The sequence below is a fragment of the Drosophila ficusphila genome, unplaced genomic scaffold (assembly GCF_018152265.1).
Source record: "Drosophila ficusphila isolate 14025-0441.05 unplaced genomic scaffold, ASM1815226v1 contig_127, whole genome shotgun sequence".
In the NCBI taxonomy this organism is placed as follows: Eukaryota; Metazoa; Arthropoda; class Insecta; order Diptera; family Drosophilidae; genus Drosophila; species Drosophila ficusphila.
Window position 1 is genome coordinate 14,935 of NW_025064016.1, and position 22,072 is coordinate 37,006.

General features: G+C 38.9%; 1 protein-coding gene across 3 annotated transcripts in view; it reads left to right on the plus strand.

Annotated features, from left to right (window-relative positions):
* The window catches only part of LOC108092654 (tyrosine-protein kinase Btk29A), a 47,824-nt gene that overhangs the window by 14,490 nt on the left and 11,262 nt on the right, over nucleotides 1-22,072 (plus strand). The window contains exons 3-5 of one of the 3 annotated variants that reach the window (XM_017192310.2): nucleotides 2,758-2,853; nucleotides 2,934-3,138; nucleotides 3,538-3,684. In XM_017192310.2, the coding sequence (XP_017047799.1) occupies nucleotides 2,758-2,853; nucleotides 2,934-3,138; nucleotides 3,538-3,684 (448 nt within the window). Of the gene's footprint in view, nucleotides 1-2,757; nucleotides 2,854-2,933; nucleotides 3,139-3,537; nucleotides 3,685-9,137; nucleotides 9,442-14,598; nucleotides 14,835-22,072 lie in introns of those variants that run through there. The other 2 variants (XM_017192311.2, XM_043209466.1) reach the window with 2 other exon arrangements.

A 22,072-nucleotide genomic window follows, 5' to 3' on the forward strand; every position in this document is an offset into this window, starting at 1 on the left:
GTATCCGCTGGTTCGTTGACCTTTTCACTCTGCGGGGAAGTCAGAACTTTGTCCGCAGATATCAAAGCAGAAACCATAACTAGCAGTCATAGCCATTTTGCAGTTATGTAGCTCTACTTTTCATTTCTACATCCATTTCGGTTCAGTTCAGTTGGCTATTCACGAGAAAGTGGCACGACATGTTCCTCTTCCACCTCCTGTCCCACTAACTCCTCCTCCGAACCAAGTTGGCGTGTTCAGGAAGCATCGTCTGGCGAACCGAACTGAAACTGGGTTGAATTGGCCTGACAGACGCCGGATGTCATCTAGCTGTCGGACTATTTTCCTAGCCATCTCCTCCTCCTCCTCCTCCTCCTTACCGCCTTTTCCGCTCGGTGCTCCTATTGATGGTGCTATTCTTCGCCCACTCCATTTATTCTTGATTTTTCAATTCACTGAAAGTTTAGTTACTGTGAAGGGGAAGCAGCAACGACATTAGCTAATAATGCAGAAAGTATCTTCTGCATTCGAGATGAAGTTTTTTATTTATACAAAAAGGTATTATAGTTTTTAAAGCTCATCACGAAGTTGGGAATTAAAAGTTTAATATTAGTTGTGATACAAACTTAAATAGAAACTTGTTCCCCTCTAATTTAACCACTTACCTTTTATGGTAATGTTATGTTTGTTCTTAGCCAATTAAAACCAATATAAAATGTTTTGTCAACAATCACAAGGATTAAGATCAAGGATTTGCAGTTTTCAATGCAACCATCCCCTCGAATGCATTATACCCAATCCTTTTTTTTAACAAACGATGGCAATGCATATCGTTCACGTACCTTGACAGGCTTAATAAACTTCGTTAACTGGATGCCGAAAAATGTGAGCCATTTAAATTCGTATCGCTCCTTTTTTCGTTTTTTCGGCATCGTCCTGGCATTCCACTTGACGGCACTTGAGCAACGTCGTCATCGTCCTTTTCCTTTGCCAGGGGTTAATTTTGCACGTGTGCCGACACTTGAGGGGCAACTTCGGAGGGGCTGTGAGGTGTGTGGAGGGGGCGGAAACTGCCGGCGAAGACGGTGCAACAATTGGGGGAAGACCTTTAAGCGCTGCCAGCTCAATTAAGTCAACGTAATTGGCCTAATTGACTCAGACGGCCAACAAAGGCTGCCATCTAAGCCATAACTTCCAGGGCGTGAGGTGGGGACTCCGCTCGCTGGCTGGAACACACAGGCAGTTCGGAGAGTGAAATTTTAAGACCAACAGATAAGCACGTTGTTGCCTGTCGGGTTAGCTTTTGGCCCCAACTTATCGCAGCAACCCAGAAACGAACGAAAAAAGATCTATACAAACACAAAGTGAGGCAACCAACGGCAGACGCAGCATAAAAACCCCATCAACAACAGCGTTGACACAAAGACCTCAAATAAACAAGCAGCAATTTCAAAATAAGAAAAAATAAAAACAAAAGCTCTACAGAAAAAAAACAACTAAACAAGCGGCTGAGGGTAAAGAAAAAACAGAAACTGAAATTCAAGAAAAGAAATTGAACTTCCTTCTTGGAGTTACAAGACTTCGAGTTGATAAAGGCATACAGAGAGAGAAAATATAATAAAATGGGGCTCACATTCAGTTTATGTTTTGGATCGAAAAGGAAATATATAAACATATTCACAAGATATTTTAATCAAATGAAAGGCTTTTGAAATAAAAAGTAAGGATCTGATCATAGACCAAAAATCAAGTTACCGTAATATAAAAATCATTTAAGATACAAATCATTCTAGTACCAAAAATTCCTTTTTCTTTGTTGTGTACATAAAACTTGTGCATAAAAAGTCAAAACCTATTTGGGTTAAGTCAAAAGCTAAGTGGTGGGAGGTAAAACAGAGGGACGAGTGAAGAAGGCGAACCATGAGGCAGCACAAAATTCAAATTCAGCTTCAAATTCGTAATGAAATTGAAAATGTGTGTGTGTGTGTGTGTGTGTGTGCGGCAGGAAAAGACAACTTGGCGGCCAATTGAGAATTGAAATTGAAACTCGCACTCCACTCGAAAATGAGCAGGAAAATCCACAAGGCGATCCGTTAAATTGGCGCTGCTAATGTGTGAGTTTGTGCGATGATGATGAGTGGGGAAGATGATACCGAGATACTGCCGACGAACATGGAGCGCTAATGGCTCCGATGATGATGATTGAAGAAGCCAATTTAAAGAGGGTATGCTGTAATGGAAAGTCGGCTGCTCGAAGTGTTTCTCCTTCTTTTGTAGACACAAAAAAAAAGCGCACTTCCGTGTTCGTCGAGAATTGTAATTAATATGAATTGGAGCAGAACTATATTTCTAATCGATTTGTATAGTTCCATAGCAAACAAATTTATTAAGGAATTAGATGTGCCTGGGAGCCATACCAATTAAACCTAATTTATTTATAATTGTTCTTAATTGGGAGATATTGTGTTATATCTTTTATTATGAAAAAGTATCTCAAAAGAATAACTGGAGAGGAAGAACTGTTACTGTGAAATATAATTGGTTATCTAAACTATTTTATAGGCAGGCTTTAAATATTAATAATTAAATTTTTCAAGATTTGAAGAGGTTTACCATTCAATTTAAAATAATGGACTTAATAGTAGCACTATTTTAGCTGCAAATCGAGTCCAATTTCCTTTTCCCGAACTGAAAGTAAACGCTTTAATTAGTACCACCCCTTGGTTAGTTTATCCAAAAGCTAATTACAACTTTCCCGTCGCTCTGTTTCACTTTCAGCGGAGGCGCGAACGCGGTCGCATTCATTTGAAGGGCGTTCGCCTCGTGGAGGAGGCGACGGTCAGCGGCGAGGGCGGCGATCCCTTTGCACCGGATGTGAGTAGCCAGAAATCGCTGAGAAAATAAATCGCAGAGATTCATTAACTAACGAAACGTTAACGCTGAAATCCATCCAGGGTTATCCGTTCCAAGTGGGCTACTGTGAGATCTCATCGTCGGCGAATTCGCAGCAGTTGGAGAACGGTAACGGCGGCGGCGGCGGTGGAGTTGGAGTTGCAGTTGAGGGCCAACAGAGTGGACGAGCGGTGCCACAGTACACACTCTACGTGATCGCCAACAGCGAGAAGGAGCGAAGCGAGTGGATCCGCGCCATCCGCCAAGGTGAGCCCCCATTGACTCGACTGATGATGACCCAAAAACACAATACCAGGGAGCCAGACCAACTGCAGCTGTTTTTGTTTTTTCGGCCAGATCAATCGAAGGCGATAACGAAAACAGCCGCTTTGAGTAAAAAAAACGCCTGGAAATTAGGAGAAACTGTCCAAGAACTACTAACAAGGTTTAATTGGTTGAAAGGCAGATGCCTTTTGAAGACTTGTTCCTAAAAATTACAGTTTAAAGCAAAGAATCGAAAACTTTTAACTGAATTTCTTATGTAGTAATTATACTGTACTTTAATGCTTCGCAAATCAATTAACAGCTAATATACTTATTAACAATGTTATTATACGGTTGTTGTTTTATTAATAATCAAATTAACCTCGTCATCTTTATTTTCAGTTTGTGAGGATAGTAATACGCCAAAGTCGTATCGCTATCATCCAGGATTGTGGTCGGGAAAGAAGTGGAGTTGCTGCAAGGGATTATCTCGAACCACTTTTGGTTGCAGAGCTGCTGCCCATTGGCGAGAAGCCAACAATAATCCAAGTAAGTAGCAGTAATCTTCTAAGGGAGCTATTAAATTAAGTTGTTAAGTTGTTGTTAACAGTAAAAGAAGGAAAGTCCAATTGCATAAGTTCTTTAAAATAATGATATTTACTATTAATCTGCAATAAGGAAATTAATCTTTATACCCTTTAAAATGCAATACCTGGATTTCTAGCAAATTTTAAGTCTCTGGAGATTCTATCTTTAACTACGTACAAAGTAAACCCCAACTCTCCGCCGGAGTTGAAGAACCTCTTGAGGGTAGCCTTGACTGGCGACTTCCTTGCCGTGTCAGGCGAATGTCATTGTCAACTGTGGGAGTTCCTCCACGGCCTTTTCCTTGCCCCTGAAAATCCCCAACTGTCCCGCCCCATTTGCAAAAATCTTCCTTTGTATCTGCGCATTTTTTTCTCACTTATCGCCCCTTGTTTTTCACACACATGTTCTGCATTCGCAACGCTTTTCCTTTTTCCTGTCGTCAGGCCTTATTTGACACATTGTCTGCGGTGCCAACTGGCTCCCCATTTGGATTTCTTTCTTCATTTCATATTGTGTGCGTGTCTGGAGAGCAGCTCTTCTACTTTTCTAAGCCGTTAATGAGCAGGCTCAAAAGGCGGCTGGAGACGAGAAGTATCTTGCAGTTACGCAGATACTTGCACTTCTTGGGTGTGTGGCAGGAACAAATACCTCCACAAAATGGGTATACAACTCTAATGCAACTTGGCACCTGATGGGAGGTTTCTTTTTTTTATTGACTGGGTGCGAATTCCACATAATGCGTCTGTGGTCAGCAAATAGTTGCTAAAAAGGTTGTCTTTCATATTGAACTTGGGTTTTCAGAGAACTTAGGGGTTTGACTGCCACAAACTTAAGAATAAGAAAACAAATAAAGTTTTAAAGTTATGTAAATCCCACGCATTTCGATACCAAAATAAAGTGGATTAATTTTCTAATGATATAATTTACTCATTGTTTACCAAGCTCACGAGATTTTTTGTTTGAATGCGTCGCAGGTTTTGAGTCATCAAAACAAATGTTTGTTAGCAAGAGATAAAAAATCCACAGGAGATAATCAAGGGGTAAAATACACCTTTCTTTATTATCTACACAAAAAAAGACCCAAAACATACTTCCCAATGAAATGATACACAATGGCTCTTTCTACTTATTTGTTCAGTATCTAATGTGCGAGATTGGAATGTAAACAGCCTTTTGGTTGGCATTATTTCCCAAATCCTTTGCTCTCATTATCAGCTGTCATAAATATTTTGATGTGGATTACCAATTTTCCCGGCACCTTCTTTTCAACCTTAACCCCTGACCGCCCGAGGCAGCTGAAAATTGTTGGATAGAACTTTTCCCATTCGGCGACAGCCCGCAGATGTCAAGCTGATTTTCAGATTGCTCATTTGTGTCATCAGATTAGATTGGGAAATGGGAACGAGACTGGGAACAACCAGAACCAGAGGACAGACCCCCAGATGCCATGTGTGAGCACATTGTGTCTGATTGTTTGACAGTTTTACCGCATTTAGGGCCCAACAAGTTTCAGTCTGTTCCCTCTGGTGACAATATCTTCATGAGGATGCTCCCCCTTTTTATTTTGGGGACATCATTTAGAGGCGTCACTTTAAATTGCCGTTAAGTCTGCCAATTTCGGCCAGTCATTGGGTGAAATAAAAAATCGTCGCGGCTTCCATGGGGATCTCCAAGGAGCGAAGCGGAAATAACAATAAAAATCAGGTCGACTTCATCTTCATTTATCAGCCGAAGACAATGAAAGTGGAATGACTGGGCCGCGATTGCGGGAGCTTGTCAGTTGCCGTTACAATAAATTAGCCTGTCAATTTTCTCCTTCGGTTATCTTTCACTTCACCTCACGGTCCTACGCCCCCGAATTTTCGAGGTCTTCAGAAATTAATTATGCTACCCGGAATCGGAATCGGAATCCCTTTTTTCACTGCATCTTGACTTTCGCCGCGTGCCAATGGCTTTTAACGTGTTGGCAATGGTGCAATTAAAAGACCTTTTCGAATGCATCTTAAGTCGGTTACAAAACGAGATTGAGATGAGTAAGAGGAAAAGTGTTGAGCAGTAATTTTAATTCTGATCCGAATAATTATCAAAACTTAAACTGCTATAATAATTACAAAACTAAGAATTCCAAGAAGTGTAACATGCCCAAGAATGTCGGATTTTTCTCCGATTCATTTAAAAGATGGAAATAAATGAAGTAATAAACCAAACTAAACAGAATAATCAGGCGAAACGCAGATGGAACGGTCCGCTAGCTGCAATTTAACGATGTCGTTGCTCTTTCTCCAGATCGTTTTCTTCGGGTTCGGTTTTCGGTTCTTTTCCACTATTCCCGAAAACTAAGATTTATGGGTCTCGTTTTAAGTGCTTCAAAAATAGTTTCATGTTGTGATTATTATCTGGGTACCGCGGGGTTAAGAAAATGAAGAGTGAAAAGGGGCGGAGGGAGGGGGAAATCTAACCCATAAAAAAGTGAACTCGAAAACAAAGAAGCAAGCTCTTAAAAGTTTTTCTATTACGTTTAAACTTGAGTTTTTGGGCTGCACTTTTTTCGATGTTTTTTGTGTTTTTGTGTGTCTCCTGTTTTTTTTTTTATTATTTTGACAAACCAACAAACACCCCCACCGAAGCCATGGGAGGTTTCCTTTTGGCCAGTGGCCAGTTCTCCAAACTGGTTTCGGTTTTTAGCCAGCTCGGATGTATCCAAAAAGGCAGCCAGTTCGATATTTAAGAGCACACCTCAAGAGAACAGCAGCCAAACAAACTCAAGCCCAACAAAAACCAACAAAAAAGCTGAAAGCCGAGCACAAACTGGTTTTTATTTTGGCTCTGGGCTTGGGCCAATTGTTTAAGCCTCGAATGGAAAAAGTAAACAACAACAACGGGCCAGTATCTCTGGATCACCATTGTGTGAGTGTGTGTGCCTAGGCACGTGCAATGAACTTGGCCAGAAAACTAGGATGGAACCTGGACTTATAGATGCGATGCTTCCTTTCTGGCCTCAGGCATTGAATTCTGAATTCTGAACATTTTACGACCGAAGGGGAGGAACTGCCCCTACTGTCTATCTATCAGTCTGTCGGTGCTCGCCTGTCCCCCTGATGATTTGATTAATTTCGCTATTAGCCGATCTCGAGCAGCCGTCCGCCCCATTCCATTTGATTGTAATTAGCTGCCCCTTGTTGTCTCCTGCAGCTCGGAAAAGAACACCAAAATGCGTCGGGTGAGTGACCATGAAAACGGACCTAAAGTCCGAGTCTGATAAAAAGTCACAGTGCACTTGGACAAAATGTTATATTAATTGAATTATCTATAATTACATAATTTAAAGATTTATATTTGTTTTATAATTAGGAACTTTGGAGTTAGGCAACCCACTAATTCATTTTCAAACTATTTTTGATAACAAGCGATTGATTGAGCTGTGAGGATTATCCAAAAGATAATAAAATTGTATGGTTTTTTAATAATATTTTTTTTTGACAACACTTTGCTTAATTAAAATATTTGTTTCTAGTGTAACTTGTCTGAATCGCGTCGCTGTTCCGTTCTTGAAAACCAATCCGCCAGACGAGAAACGCGCCTGCTTGTGTGCCTTGTATTAGTTGTTGCTGCTGCTTTTTGTTCATGCATCTTCAGTGGCTGTTGGCTTCGATGCCTTCGACCTGCCCAATGTGCCTTGCTTTTCAGCTCCATTCTGTTGGACTCGGTTCGGTTCTGCTCGGTTCTGTTCTTTTTTTTTTTTTCTGTTCTGGTCGGATCTTTCAAAAAGTTTTAGGCCGCCCCGCGGTTGGAGTGCGGCATCCCCACCGCATCCCCTGGTCATCCTGCCATGATTAATGATGCGTTCTGTTGTGATTCGTTCTAAACGTGGGAAATCGGCAGCAGAAGCCGAGCTTTCGAATGTTTTGAACCCTACGTTTATTTCACCCGTTCTTCTTTGTTAACTCACTCAGTTCTCAGTTAACCTTTCCATCTCGAAAAAGACCACGCAATAATTATTTTCGACCATACATAATATCTTGCCAAATTTCTTAACCAATTAATTTTCTTTTCACGAAGAAGTGGCGTGTGACAAGTGTTTGATTTCTCATAATCTTCCATTGGATATTATATAATGGCGAGAGTTGTGTCTTGCGACAGGATTTGTTATGCTAATCTATGGATTATCTCATGTCTGCAGAAAAATATGTGAAATTGGAAAAGAATTTCTATAATTCGCCAAGCAGGTTTGCGAGTTGATTAGTGGCATTTAATCATGGGATATTGAGAGGCTTGTGTCAAATTCGTTTGATGGATGGAAGTCTTTATGTGCTTGAACAAATGTAGGATTTCATTAAGTAAGCAGTAATTTTATTTTTCTCCATTCTTCAATTGAAGTAACTTTTAGAAATATCTACCATATATACTATACAAACATACATATTTCAATTTTGTACGCATTCAGCTTCCTCTTTTCTTGATTAGGAAAACCAAAATACATATTTCTGTTCTTTTTGAAGTCCATTTTCCTGTTGCCTTCTATTTGCGGTTACGTTTTGCTCCAAAAATGTTTTTCCTAATTGCGTCTTATAATTGATATTAGCCATGTCTCTCTCTTTTCTTCTATCTCCCTCTACTTCTACGTTGGCAACTCCATTTTGGCCGCCAGCCAAAAGATGCAGCTACCACCCCCTCTCGCCCACCTTTCCCATTTCTCCATCTCTTCTCTCGTTCTGTCTCCCTCTTTTTTTGTGTGTGTGCTGCATTGCAAGTTGCCTTGTCCAAAAAAAAGGAAAGACACACAAAAAAAAAATGTTTCCTTGAGCATTTGCAGCTTACTTCCTTTAAACTTCAGAATTTTATTTTAACGTCTTATGGCCCCCCCCTATCTGGCTGTCTCTTTTCCTCTCACGCTTACGCATTTAAATCATTTTTAACCAATTCTAACTGTAATTGTGAGTGGCTAAGTGCACAAGTGCTCATTGATTTGCCTAGGCTGCAGAACAGCACAAAAAACAACAACAATTTGTGAGTATGCTCGCTCATCAGTTTTTCTCTGCTGCACTTTTCTTCTCCGTTGTACTCCCGCTCCACTTGCAGTTGCTCCAATCTTCTCTCTTCTGATGCTCCATCACTCTCTAACCCAGCTGCTCCACTCGGCTGGCCTGGCTTGTTGTTGTTACCTAGCTTCTCCCTTAAGATCGGGTGTTATTGTCTCTCTTCTACATTAAAGAGGATCTCTCCCCCATGCTTGCTGTCTTGCTTGCTCTCTCACACTCGAAAAAATCTTTGTTGCAGTAAGTTATGATCGGAACGAGCACATGATAAGCAGAAAGACTTGAAATTTTTTTTTTCGGGTGTAATATCGACAGGGCTGCCGCAGCGCGCTCTCCCACTCTTGAGCTGGCCAAGAGCGCTCGACGCCTGCGCGATTCGGTTAAGTTGCTTTTGAATCGTCGTCGAGTGCACAACGCAAAGCGGAAAGCGGATTGCGGTTTCGAATTTAGCTGTTGTTTCGATTGTCGCGTGTGCCATTCAAAAATATAGCAGTACTAACTGAAAACAACGCTAACCAAGCTACTTGATCACTGGCCGCGTAAAGCCGCAAAAAGTGCAATAAATTAGAAAATTTGTTTACGACCGATACGTGCGGCGGCGACAAAATGTAAATGCTCAAGCAAAAGTGAAGTTTCTCAAAGTGCTTAAAAGTGTTCTCAGCCTCCGAAAATAAATCCAAATGTAAATATCTGTATTGAAGAAAATAAAGTTAATTAATAACAAAGTGTTTGCAGCCAGTCGAAGCGAAGAAATTGTGTTTCATGATTTATTGCCGATGGGAGATCTCACTCATCTCCAAAAACTCATTTCTAACAGTAAAAGTTGCTTATGTCACGGCACACAAACACTCACATATGTACCTGCGTTCAAACCCTATTTAGTTGACCAATCTGGCAACTCTTGGGAGCCGAGTAAAGTTGTTTAACTTGTTTCTTTTTGGCGTGCCACAGCAGTTTTTCTGCTTTTTGCTTTCGTGCTTATCTTTTGCGCATTTTCTAACAGCCCCTTGTCACCTGCTACCCCCCTCAGAAATTCATTATTTTTTTCTGCCCATTTGCTTAATTAACTTGTCGAAAAAAAAACACACACAAAATACAACTAACTTTCCTGAAAAAGAACTCAAAGGTTTATTTTTGGTTTATTGTGTTCTTCTTAGTTTTTTGCCATCTTCATGCTTGATGAGCATAAATCAATGGATGTAAATTTTAGGTTCAGGCACGTGTAAAGACCTAAACCGTTTAAGATTTCATCCAATAGTTTTTATTTAGGGTTTTAATTAATTAAAAAGGTAAATTGAAGTACAAAATAAGGAGTTTACCTTTTTTGGTAGCTCTTTCTGTCTGTTACTACTTAATCCCTACCTTTCTCACCAGACAAATTAGTAAAGTGAGGGCGCCTCCAATCCTAACGAACTTCAATTTCAAAGTCGTTTTATGGCTTTGAGAACCTGAGAAATATCTTAAGCAGGTAGTCAAAGTAGTCTATCCTAAAATCCTCCACTGTTGTGTAATTTAATATTATTCTTGTGGATATTTGTGTATTTCCAAAACAGGATCTTCAAAACAGCTCTCTTTTTTGTTTCTTTTCTGGAATGTTTTTCGATTGAGTCTTGAGTTTGGGTCACTTTGCTTTAACGAGAATTTGTTAGCCGTTCGCCGTTTGTTTTATGTTTATTTTTTCGTTGTTTTGTTGTCTCTTGTGAGGCCAGCACGTTCAGGCAAATGCTTAAATACTTAAGCCTGCTTATCACGTAACCCAGCTCAGAAACAACCCATGAAAAGCCATGGAATAGCACTACCGACTTCAAACCGAGAGCCAAGTGTCGGCATAAGGCAGTCAGTCTATAATGAAAGATATTGCCTGGGAGTGGTCATAAAGGAAGTATCAATCTTCATCGGGTCTTATGGGTATTTCATCATATCCCGTAATGATCTTTTGTATTCCTTAAATATGCGCCATCGAAATTTTATTGTTCAATCCAAAAAGTTTTCAGTTTCTTTCTTACAAATCTTATATAATTAAACACTATTGGTTTGTGGAAACAGACTACATAATATTTTAATCTCGCTCTATAATTAAAAATTAATAGGTCACTTTACCGCATATCATTCATGATACTGGAATCTTGTAAAAACCGCATTTTCTTACAATAACATCTCAAAACGACATGTGTCATTGTTTTTCCGCAATTTTTCCAAGTAATCGGATAGTTTTCTCATTTCTTTAATCCATTTCTCAGCTTACTCTCACAACTCTTTATTGGCTTATCAGTTGAACTCTTATCGCTGATCCCAAAGACATTAAAAAATTTCAAAAAGCCGCACTAAAAGTGCCGTTTCAAATTTCAATAGAAATCAATTTAAGTCTACTCGTGTTTTCTCAGCTTTCGTGAAGCTTTTGTTTATAGACAACATTTTCTTCTCATCTCCTCTTCTCCGCTTCCATCTTTTTCTCCATGGTGTTCTTTTCATGGGAAGAGGGTTCATAAAAATAATAAAAATAACAAACCAAAAAGCCATTAAAAGGTAGCTTGAAATTGTCATTAAAAACTGAGAAATGAGCCGAACAAAAGGTCCGAAATGAGCGGGTTGACTGAGTGAAAGATACAAAGTCCCATACATGGCAAGGCATTAAATTTGTAACTCCAAAATGTAACTACCGAGTCATAAATGTTTGGATTACAAATATTTTGATGCAAGCCGATTAAACAAGACGGGAGGTTTACTTTTACCGCACTCTTGAGTGTGTGGGTAATTCTTGGTAAATGCGATTGGCATCTCGAACCTCTCCATAAAAGTAAATAAAACAAACGAGGCAAAATGTTCTTAACAAATGAGCAAACAGTAAAATCCTCTTTATGATGTAAAGTACTTCCATACAGTTGCGTTTGAAACTGTAGTGTCGACAAGATTTTGAGCTATTAAATCTTTATGTTTTGAAGAAACAATGTTTAGTTTTAATGGATTACTTAAAATTGGTTCATTTTTTGATTATTTCGTATGTAAAAAAAGATTGGGATCCTCATTTACTTACTTTAAATAACGTTAGCAGTTAACGTGCTAGGCATTATCCTAGAACTATTTTTTTGACCTCAGGTGTGCGGTATGTGTTTATGTGTGGCAGGTACCTAAGAGAGTTATTCATTGTCCATGTTAATTATCGGTAGGAAAAATGTATGTTTTCCACTCTCAAACAGGCCAAACCACTTGTGTGGTTGCTTGGCTCAATTTATAATGCAAACCAGGTTTAAAATCAAAGTATCCTTCGCCTAACGGTTGTGGCAGTGCACACACACACCGGCTCAAATGGCCAGGCACACAGATGCGAAAAGGTAGTTTTCGGATGCCTCTTCGAAGGTTGCAAATAAAAATCGGAAACAAGTTTTTCGCTCCATCTCACTCTGCCTTTTTCCGTAGGCAGCTCTCTTTGAAACTGGTTAAAACTCTTTTGCGTATTGCGAAAGCCAGTACTTAGTTTTTTCCTTTTTTCTTTTCTGTTTCGATACCGTTAGCAATTTGCCAAAAGTAAATTGGCCCAAAGATTCAATTGCAATTTGTTGGCCGTTGCGGCTGCCTGTTCATAAAAAATTGCATTTTATGGGAGCCCCAAAAGCAGCGGGTCAAGGTCAGCTACGTGCCATTTCATTTGCGGACTTTTTTAACACCAGCCCGTAAACCCCGAAAAAGTCGGGGGAAAGACGCAAAAGAAGTCGAGACCACAACAGAGGAGGGAAAATAAAAACATGACAAGCGAAAGCTATAGCTTCTTTCACTCCCTTCGTCGTCGCCGCTTGACCGCTTTAAATTATTTGGCGGATTTGCTTTGTTCACGCTCCTCAAGTTGCTGGATTTTTCGGTTTTTTTTTCGACTTTAGCATTTACCTTTTGGAATCAGGTCAAAGCGGTTGCTTTCTTTCACTTTGCCACGCCCCAAACGGTTTATTTTGTATATTTTATTTTGGCAGCGCTTTCCTTTCGCTCGGGGGCAGCATCTTAACTCTTTTTTGATTTTTGCAGGGTCAGGCAAGGTCAATGAGATGTCCATATGTCACCGTCTTACATATTCATTTATTCAGATGTGTTTCTTTTTTTATTTAGTTTACGACAAGTAAAAGTTGAACTGTTTTTCTCCTGTTTTTTGTGTCAACACTCGTTTAATTAAAGTAGCAATTTCAATGGCAGTTGTGTAAGGCGTGAAAATTTCACTTTTCCCCATTCGACACGAGTTTCGAGCAGCAATCTGTAGCACTTATATCTAGCCAATCAACAACAAACAGTCATAGCATTAAACTTTGAATAAATCAAGTATAAATGCCTCCATTGTTTTCAAATCTCCCACGACTTTTCATCAGGCATTTAACTTTAGTTTTCTCAAATAAACAATTTTTTGACCTTGGATTTTAAAGACTTATATATTTACATTGTTTCAGTTTAAATTAATGAATTGCAATTTTCTGAAAACCTTTAAAGGTGATAGCTAACTTCCGAGTGCGAAAAATAGGGTTATTTTATTTTATTTTTTTGGTAAAACAGTTAGTAAGTTATTTTTGCCTTTTCATCTGCAATTTGATCCGATTTCAAATAAACTCTATCCACACCTGATTACTTCCATATCGGTTTAAGTGTTTATCAACCTTCTACCAATCAATCTGTAAATAGACTTTAATTTTGATACAGGTCCACGCCCATTTTAGGTAAACCGCAAGCCGAGCCATCGTTAATCATTTTGAAAGTTCATTAGATTTCGTGTATTTGTTCCACTGAATTAAGGAACCAACGGGGTAAAAAAACTTGAAAATGATGTTAATTATGTTGCCAACAGTTGCTACTAAAAAAAAGAGACGCCCAAGCGAGTGTGTGCGTTACAGTGGGGCTCAATGAACTGCGCCTAGGTCTTCTCGGCCCACGGCTATAGATTTTTGTCTAAGATTGTTTTCGATGGCATTTTTTTTCTCAACTGGGTGCGCTTTTGTTTGCTTCAAGGTTTTCACTTGCCTTCGATGTAGTATCTCCAAGTTGTAAACGAAATTGTTCTATTTAGTTCAAAGCCTCATAAATCAATTTTGGTTTAAAGATTGGATCCGTCATTAGCTTCTACCGCACAAAAATGATTATTAATCTTGAGCTGCGCTTCACTCGAACAATTACAATGCGAAAATCAATGAACCTGATGATGATTGTCGATAATGATGGGGGCAACCTCAACCGACTTTGGTTGCAGCATCATTAGCATTTGCAGCAGTCTAACCCCGATTGTTTAGGAGCTTTTTTTTTCATACTGTTGCAATCTGTGCCAAGCATGTTTAAGGAAATTCTTGAATTCGTCTTGAGGAATTTTTAAAGACCAAACACGTTTGATGTTCTGCAAACAAAGCATAAATCAAATGCAAAATGTGTTTGATTTATGAGAGTTTCATGTGTCCGAGGTAGTTAAAAGCATGCCTCTAATATTTATATTCAATTGCCAAAACAGGAATTGAAATTTCGTCGGCTTCCTCTGTTGGGTATTTTGCCGTCTTGATTGATTGTTTCAATGGTCGGGCAGTTTTTGCGTTTTGGGCAATTAAAGCATCCATGAATTTGATGGACTTTAAGTGGTGTTGTAGTTTGCTTCCGCAAACGTTGTACTTGAGCAGAAGCTCATTAAGTTGCTGAACCTAATGTATTTATGTGTGACTCAAAAAATCGCAATTACAAATCGGTGCAAAACGAAAAAAAACTACAAATAAAAATAAAAATAAATCGCTTCGAATGGCTCCAAAAAACTGCTTGCTCAACTCAACTTCAATGACCCACAACGCGCCAATGTTTAAACAAATCTATTTCTCCCCCTTGGCAGCAGTAAAAATTTAATTGAAAAGGAGGGGAAGTAAAGAGTTTGAAAACGCGTGTGCAGCGCCAGCGTTTTTAGTCGCCATCACATCCGTTCTCAAATGATTCCCTGCGTGAGTTTGGCCGAAACGAGCGTCATTGGCAACATGAAGGAGCGGGTCAAGGAAATGAAAGTGTTCGGCTGCCGGCTCAACTTCTGGAACCACATCGGTCACAGTCTGACCAGTTCCAAAACCAAAGAAGGTAAATATCGAAAACCCAAAAAAAAACAGCGGATCAATACACTTAACACAAGTGGCTAAGCCGTCAAAACAAGTGTTTCGTGTTTTAAATAAGTTATGACAAAACATGTTAAGAACTGTGCCAAATATTTGTTATTTGAGATATGCTAAGTACAATTTTCTGTGTCTGAATCCATGTTTACACCAACAAACAAGAAGGAAAGAACAATAAAGCACATTCGTCTAAAAATAACATTTATTTTGGGTGTGAAGAGAGCTTAAATGTTATTAAAAAATATACAGGTTCTGTCTGTTAGATTCGCTACTAAACAAGACAGCTTATTAAGATAAGACTTAACTTTATCTGACAAGAAAAACTAAAAATAATTTGTTTTAATAAAAGTTCAAAGTCCAAAAAAAAAAACGACTGCATGTAAAATGTACGTCATTCTTAAGAGAAACTTATTTTATTGTATCTTAATCAGAGAAGTGGTATCAGAGAACAAATATTTAACAAATGTTTCTGTTGAACAATCTTGACATGAGTTTACTAGCAAGTTCTGTTTCTTAAGGGTTTTCAATTTACAATAACCGATAAGAGAAACTTCTTGGGCCATTGTTTGTTTATTTTCACCGACAGTTTCTATAGCACAAACAAATGCTTTCAATCTTATGCAGGCAATCCCTGTGCATCAATTACGTAAATGTATTGCAGCGTAAACATTTCCAGAGGCTTTGCCATGCCAACTGCGAACACGAATCCGTTTAATAGGAGATGCATAGACCAATTCTGATATGTATTGCCGCATTGCATGCAAAGCGAAAGCTCAACTCCTATGGATGATGAAGCCAAGTCATCCCGCAGAGGCGTCGCTGGTGATGATTGCCTTCAAAAGAAGGCGGCAAATGAAGCATGCACTGAAAATAATATAGCTTGACAATAGAAACATTTAGAATTAATAAAACACTAATTTGGAACTGTTTGCTAAAGGGAAAGTTAGAAAGTTTCAGTAAACAAACAAAAAGAAGACAGTTATTTGAATTTTAAGACTCTTTAAGTAAATTTATTCTTTACATAAGCGACTAGTCGCACCTTTTAGAACCATATTTTCGCAGTGTCTGAGCCAAGCCAGCATTTAGCGACAGTCTGCCGATGCCGATCGTTGCTGGCCGCTCTTGGTTCTCCGCTCCCTGACAATTATCATGATTATATGGCCATGGCTCAGATGGCAGGCGGTTATTAGATGATCGTCAGCCGTGCGGCGGGCAGAGGAGCATACTCGCACTATAAGAACATATGACAGCAGCTGGGCGAGACGATGCCAGGCACACGATAAAGAAAGGCTGAAAAAAGCGAAAGATGGCAAGATGGCAAGAGGAGTGATGCGGGAGACATGGCAATTGCATAATTGAAATCAATTAGCAGTCGTCGGCCAAGCCCAGAAGATAAAACCTGATGAGGAGACGAGACAAGACATCCCAGAGATCCAACCAATCCGTCGTTCCAGTTGCAATAAAACCGAAAGTGCCAGGCTGGGGAGGAGAAAATTGTAGATTCTCTACGATGTAGATTCTCTTCGGGCAGATGCATTAATGCCAATCGAAAAGTCTGCTCTTTTGCATAGTAATTTCATATGCGAGACGAAGATTGAAAGGTGCTCCATCATGCCTGCTCTGTAACCCCTTTGTAGTCCCCCCTTTTTTTTATCCATTTTTTATAGCACGCCCCAGTTGGAGCGTTTTGTGTGCTGTTTTTCTCGCTAGACTTTCGGTTTTACTTTTGTGTTGTTCAGTTCGCTTTGTTTTCTTTTGGCTGATTGGCATGCCAAAGTTGACAATAAAATTATTGCATTGTTGTTGCTGTATAGCTGTGTGCCTATTTATGGCCTTAACTTAACAATGACCACAAAAATTTGCAATTTGCATTTGCAATTTGAGCCGAAAGCACAAGCCATTCGCAGCTTCTGTCTCTGTCTTTCACAGCCACTTGTTGACTGTCGAGCGGTTTCGGTGCTTTAAAGTTGACCAAAGCAATTGACCAGAAACATTCAATTTATTTTGCACTTGTTATTGTTTTTGTTTTTTCTGGGTAGGAATTCATGTGCATGTCGTGTTGCGTTTTTAGGGGGTATTATTTGTACGCTGTTTTGTTGGATTTTAAAAGCGGTTATCTACGAAAGGCTATCTTTTTTTGTGGCTCAACTTATAATAGAAATTTAATGTCTAGGTCGTTAAAGCTTTGATTAATGGAGAACTATAATAAATATTACAGCTTGTTTAATGTATTTTTACAAAGCTGTAAACTCAATTTATTACTTTTCTCGTAAAAGGGTATTCATTTGGTGTAACCCCAAATTAGTTTGATTTTGTTCACATTATTTTGCTAAGTAAAAAACGTGTGTTCGCCATGACGTCACAGAACTAAGTTCGTGTCGCAATGCGAAATCACCGCAAACTTGACGCAGATGCTAATTATTACGGCAGCGCACCTGTGACCAGTTACCACTGTACTTTGCCTAATTCCATAAACCAACAAACGGATCTACGTCAAGTTTCACCAGAACTTAGTTGTAGTTTATCGATATGAAAGCCAATTGGGGGAAATAACCCAGTGTCGTGCGGATTCCGATGCCATTTCCAATTTACCCGAAATAGCCTTCGCTGGATTCGGTTAAAATTGTCTGAAACGAAACCGAAAACAGAAACCCCAGAGACGCAAATCTTGTGAACCGGCAATGGCACGTTCAGCTCAAGTCAACTCAATTCAACTCAACTCAAGTCAAGTTAAGTTAAGTTAAGTTAAGTTAAGGTAACTTGGGCAGTCGCCAAACCAGTTGGCTGCCGAGTCAAAGCAGTTGCAAAAAGCGTATTTCAATATTATTGTAAATTGTCTTTGGCCCGACAAAGCAATCGGTGACTCTTCACAGCAGACCATGGGGTTTCTTTTTCTTTTTTTTTTTTTTTTTTTTTGCTTCTGGGCACGAAGCTACGTGCATTACTGCACCTGGGTAACTCTTAGGTCTGCGATCTCTTGGCTCATTCTTGGTTGAGTAAGTTCTGTTGCCATGCTAAACAGCCGGAGATCTTTGCCATCCATCCAGGTTACCACTTTTATTTATTGTAAATTCAATTTGCATCGATATGCGAAACATAAAGTTGTTGACAAGACGTCTGCCTGAAAATGGAAAAATGTCTTTCAGGCTGATCTACAAGAAAAAAAAAAACCCAAAAAAATAAACTATAAACCGTCAAGGTCAGAGAGCAGCTTAAAAGTTGCTTATCAACTTTATGATTTTGAATTTTAATGCGTTCAAGTTGGAGTTCCTCGCTGTCATAAATTGAATTTTCATCTGCTTGTGGTCTCTTAAATGGTTTCATTAAAAATGCATAAAAAATAAAACAAATCCCTTGCTCCCCGTGCTGCAAGCTGCGGGCAAAAATGAAATTAATAAAAACCAAAAGCACCCAAAAATAACAAAATATTCAGCAGCAACGCCCGCTTTATTTTCGACGTCATTTCTCATATGCAAATGGGGTCGATTGATTTCGCTTTGTCCCCGACTATTTCTTCCTTTGTTCGAATTTTGTTTTATATTGTGTTAATTGGAGACATAAAACCCCACAGGGGGAGTGGCAACTGCTTAGAGGCGGTCGCTAATCCCAAAAGCTTTGTTTGCATTTGGGAATGATTTAAGGCTAACGTCGATCGCCTGGGGATATAGTTTTTCAAGGGAAATTTAACTTGGGATTTATGTGAATATGGAGAATTGCATAATATATATACAAGCAAACGTAAATCGTATAAACGTGTTATAAATGCATCCCAATAGATTAGCCAGTCTTGAAAAAACACTGTTTTATTTAATACATTTGTGCAGTAATTATTAATTATGTCATTGCGACTGAACATTATAAATCCATTAAGAAAATGCCCTGTCAATTTCATTTAATTTACTTAAGTATCGAATTTCAGAAGCTTTTTCTGTCAATTTCATCCCCTGCTTCCCTTCAAAAAATTGACAGATTGCCTAATATATAAGCTTATCCAATTACAACCTACTCGATCCCACTTCCGTCTGGCATTAATTGAATGCCAGAATGCTAAACCAAATCGAATGCATAATTCGATGCATTCCCGGCTGTAAATTGGATAAATAAATTACCGTTGAGGCAATTAATCAAGCGGTGTAAAGTTATTGGCGAAAGGAACACCCACAAGCAATCCATGAGATAATCGCGAAAAACATTTCAATTTGTTTTTGGAACCCCCTGACGGGAAGAACCAAATAACACCCCCCCCCCCCTCAGAAGCGGGGGCGCCCAAAAAAAAAAAAACAATTATATAAAAAAAAAAAAAAAAAAAAAATTAAAAAAAAAAAAAAAAAAAAAAAAAAAAAAAAAAAAAAAAAAAAAAAAAAAAAAAAAAAAAAAAAATACTTATTTATTCGGTTAAACAAACTGAGTTTTTGTATTTAATTAATATAATTAACTAAGTCAAAGTATGTAAGAAATAAATTTACAAATAAACTAACAGCCTTTTCATCATACCTTCTATTATTGAACCGACCATAATATTTATATTGTTAGAAAGTACTGTAAAATTTACGTTCCACAAGTAATGCGCTGCTTCACTGTTTACGTGTTGACACAAAAAGTGCAAAAACCAGAACTATGCTAAATGCAAGCCAGCCCACATAAAATCGGAGATGGGCGAAGAATGTGCGAATGACGTCAGCTGCTAAATTGCACTGAGAGAAAGTACTCCAACACAAACCACCATGCAAGAGATAGACATGTCCCGTCCTATCTTTAAAGAATACAGGCCATCAAAGCCAACCAGAAAATAGACAACCGCGCAGCCTGGGCTATATATAAAGCAAGACACCAACACGACGATTCACTCGACGGTGGCAAACCCAACCATGGACAGCCACAAAAACTCCTTGAACCGCCAACAACTCAACCAAAACATCGTCTGCGACCGAACCCTGGAACACGAAGGACAAACACCTAAAACATCCGAGCAACCATCCACAAGCAACAGACAAGTAATACAATACGAAAACGATACGAGATGACCTCAGCTTGATACTCAGACCAACCACTTCCAACACAAATCCAACCCAATACTAAAATTTACCCTAAAAAATGTCTAAAGGGAAAAAGATTATCAAACAAGACTACATGTTAACAAGGTCTAAAATAAAAAGTATTGCGAGTAATACTATCAACCCTTATTAACTAAATCCAAGATAACCCTACCTTAAACCTAATTTTATTATTCGATAGAAAACACAAAACTAACCTCTAAACAAAATCTTTAATCAAATCTAAATGCTAAAATCATCCAATGGAATATCCACGGCTATAGAAATAACTATACCGAACTTAAATGTTAATTAAATACACAACCACATATTATAGCACTAAGAAACCCATCTATCAAACTCTTACTTCCAACGATCAACTTCTACTTTACACCGCGTCAACAATAGCAATAGCTTGGGGAGCTCTAATACAAATTCCATCACCCAAACCAAATATCCCTAAACTCAGACTTCGAGCAGTCGGGGTAAACATTCACTCTAAAATCAAATTCAATATTATATCCACCTCATATCACCTTCCAAACCTTTTAACTCTAAAATCTAGAAAACATCCTCGACCCGCAAACACCCACACACTAGTGCTGGGTGACTTCAACAGTTGGCACCCTACTGGGGTTCACCAAAGCAAAACAGTAGAGGAAAACAATTGCCGACTACATAGACAAATCTGACTACATTCTACTCAACGATAAATCCCACACATTTTTCCACCCATATGACCTTTACACACATAGATCTATCCTTTGCCTCAGCATACATTGCCCCAGAAATCCATTGGAAAGTGTTGGACGACCTCTATGGCAGCGATCACTTCCCTATTCTAATTTCCATGTTCAACAACCATACTTCTCCCCCCTTTATTTCAAAACCCACATTCAAACTACAAACAGCGAACTGGGACCTCTACAGGGAAACAGCTTCCAAACTAAACACCTCTATGCAATTCCAACCAACTTCAAATGTCAATCACGAAGCAGCCCTCATAAAGAAATTAATAATCCAAAGTGCCCACTTTTCCATCCCGCAAAACTCCACGTTTTCCCTCAACCGCACTGTTCCCTGGTGGAACAAAAGCTTAACACTTCTTAAAAGGATAAATCCAATAAATGGAACAAATTAAAAGGCAAATAAGCAACTACAACATCATAGAGTACAAAAGCCAATGCTAAACTAAAAGAGCAGTAAGGGAAGCTAAAAAGCATCTATTCATAAATTCACCACAAATATAAACCAATTCTCGGACCCTACAAAACGTGGACAAACATAAAAGACTCTGCGGCCTCTATCCGCAAAAACACATCCACTGTATTTGCAACCCCATCGAAACAACCGATCAAACTAAAATAGCAAACGCATTCGCCCAAACCTGGTCAGAACAAGCAGAAGACATTAAATTTTCCTCACAATTCCGCCTTAATAAACACCTCCTTAACACAAACCCAACTTATCAGACCTCCAGCACAGCTTTAGAAATAGAAAAGATATCTCCCCTTTAGAATTTTCAACAGCACTGCACTCCTTAAAGGCAATACGCCAGGTTTCGACCGAATTTCCTACCCTATGATAAAAACCTACCTTTCGCTCTTAAATATAGAATAATCAACCACTACAACAACATTCTCTCCACCCACATCCCGCAATCATTTAAACTTAGTCTCGTTTTACCAATAGCCAAACCACAAAAACCCAAAACCGACATAGCATCATATAGGCCCATCTCCCTCAATCCATGTCTAGCTAAAGTGTTAGACAAAATTATGGCTAATAGATTGTGGTGGTTCGTTTTAAACAACGATCTCATTCACAACAGCCAACTCGGTTTTAAAAGGGGCAAATCTGTTCTAGACTGTCTACTTTACGTAGACCACCTAGCTCAAAGATCGATTGCCCTAAAAAACACCTCTCAATCATATCGCTAGACTTCGCGAAAGCATTTGATAGAATAGGCATCCACACCATAATTCACCAGCTACACAAATGGAAAATGGGTCATAAACTATTAACTATATAAAAACTTTATGACAAACAGAAAATTATAGCAAATCCGGAAAATGTCTCTCCGATACATTCCCCTAAACAACGGCATACCACAAGGGTCACCCATTTCAGTATTCTTTTCTGATTGCCTACAACTCATTAGCTAACATCATTC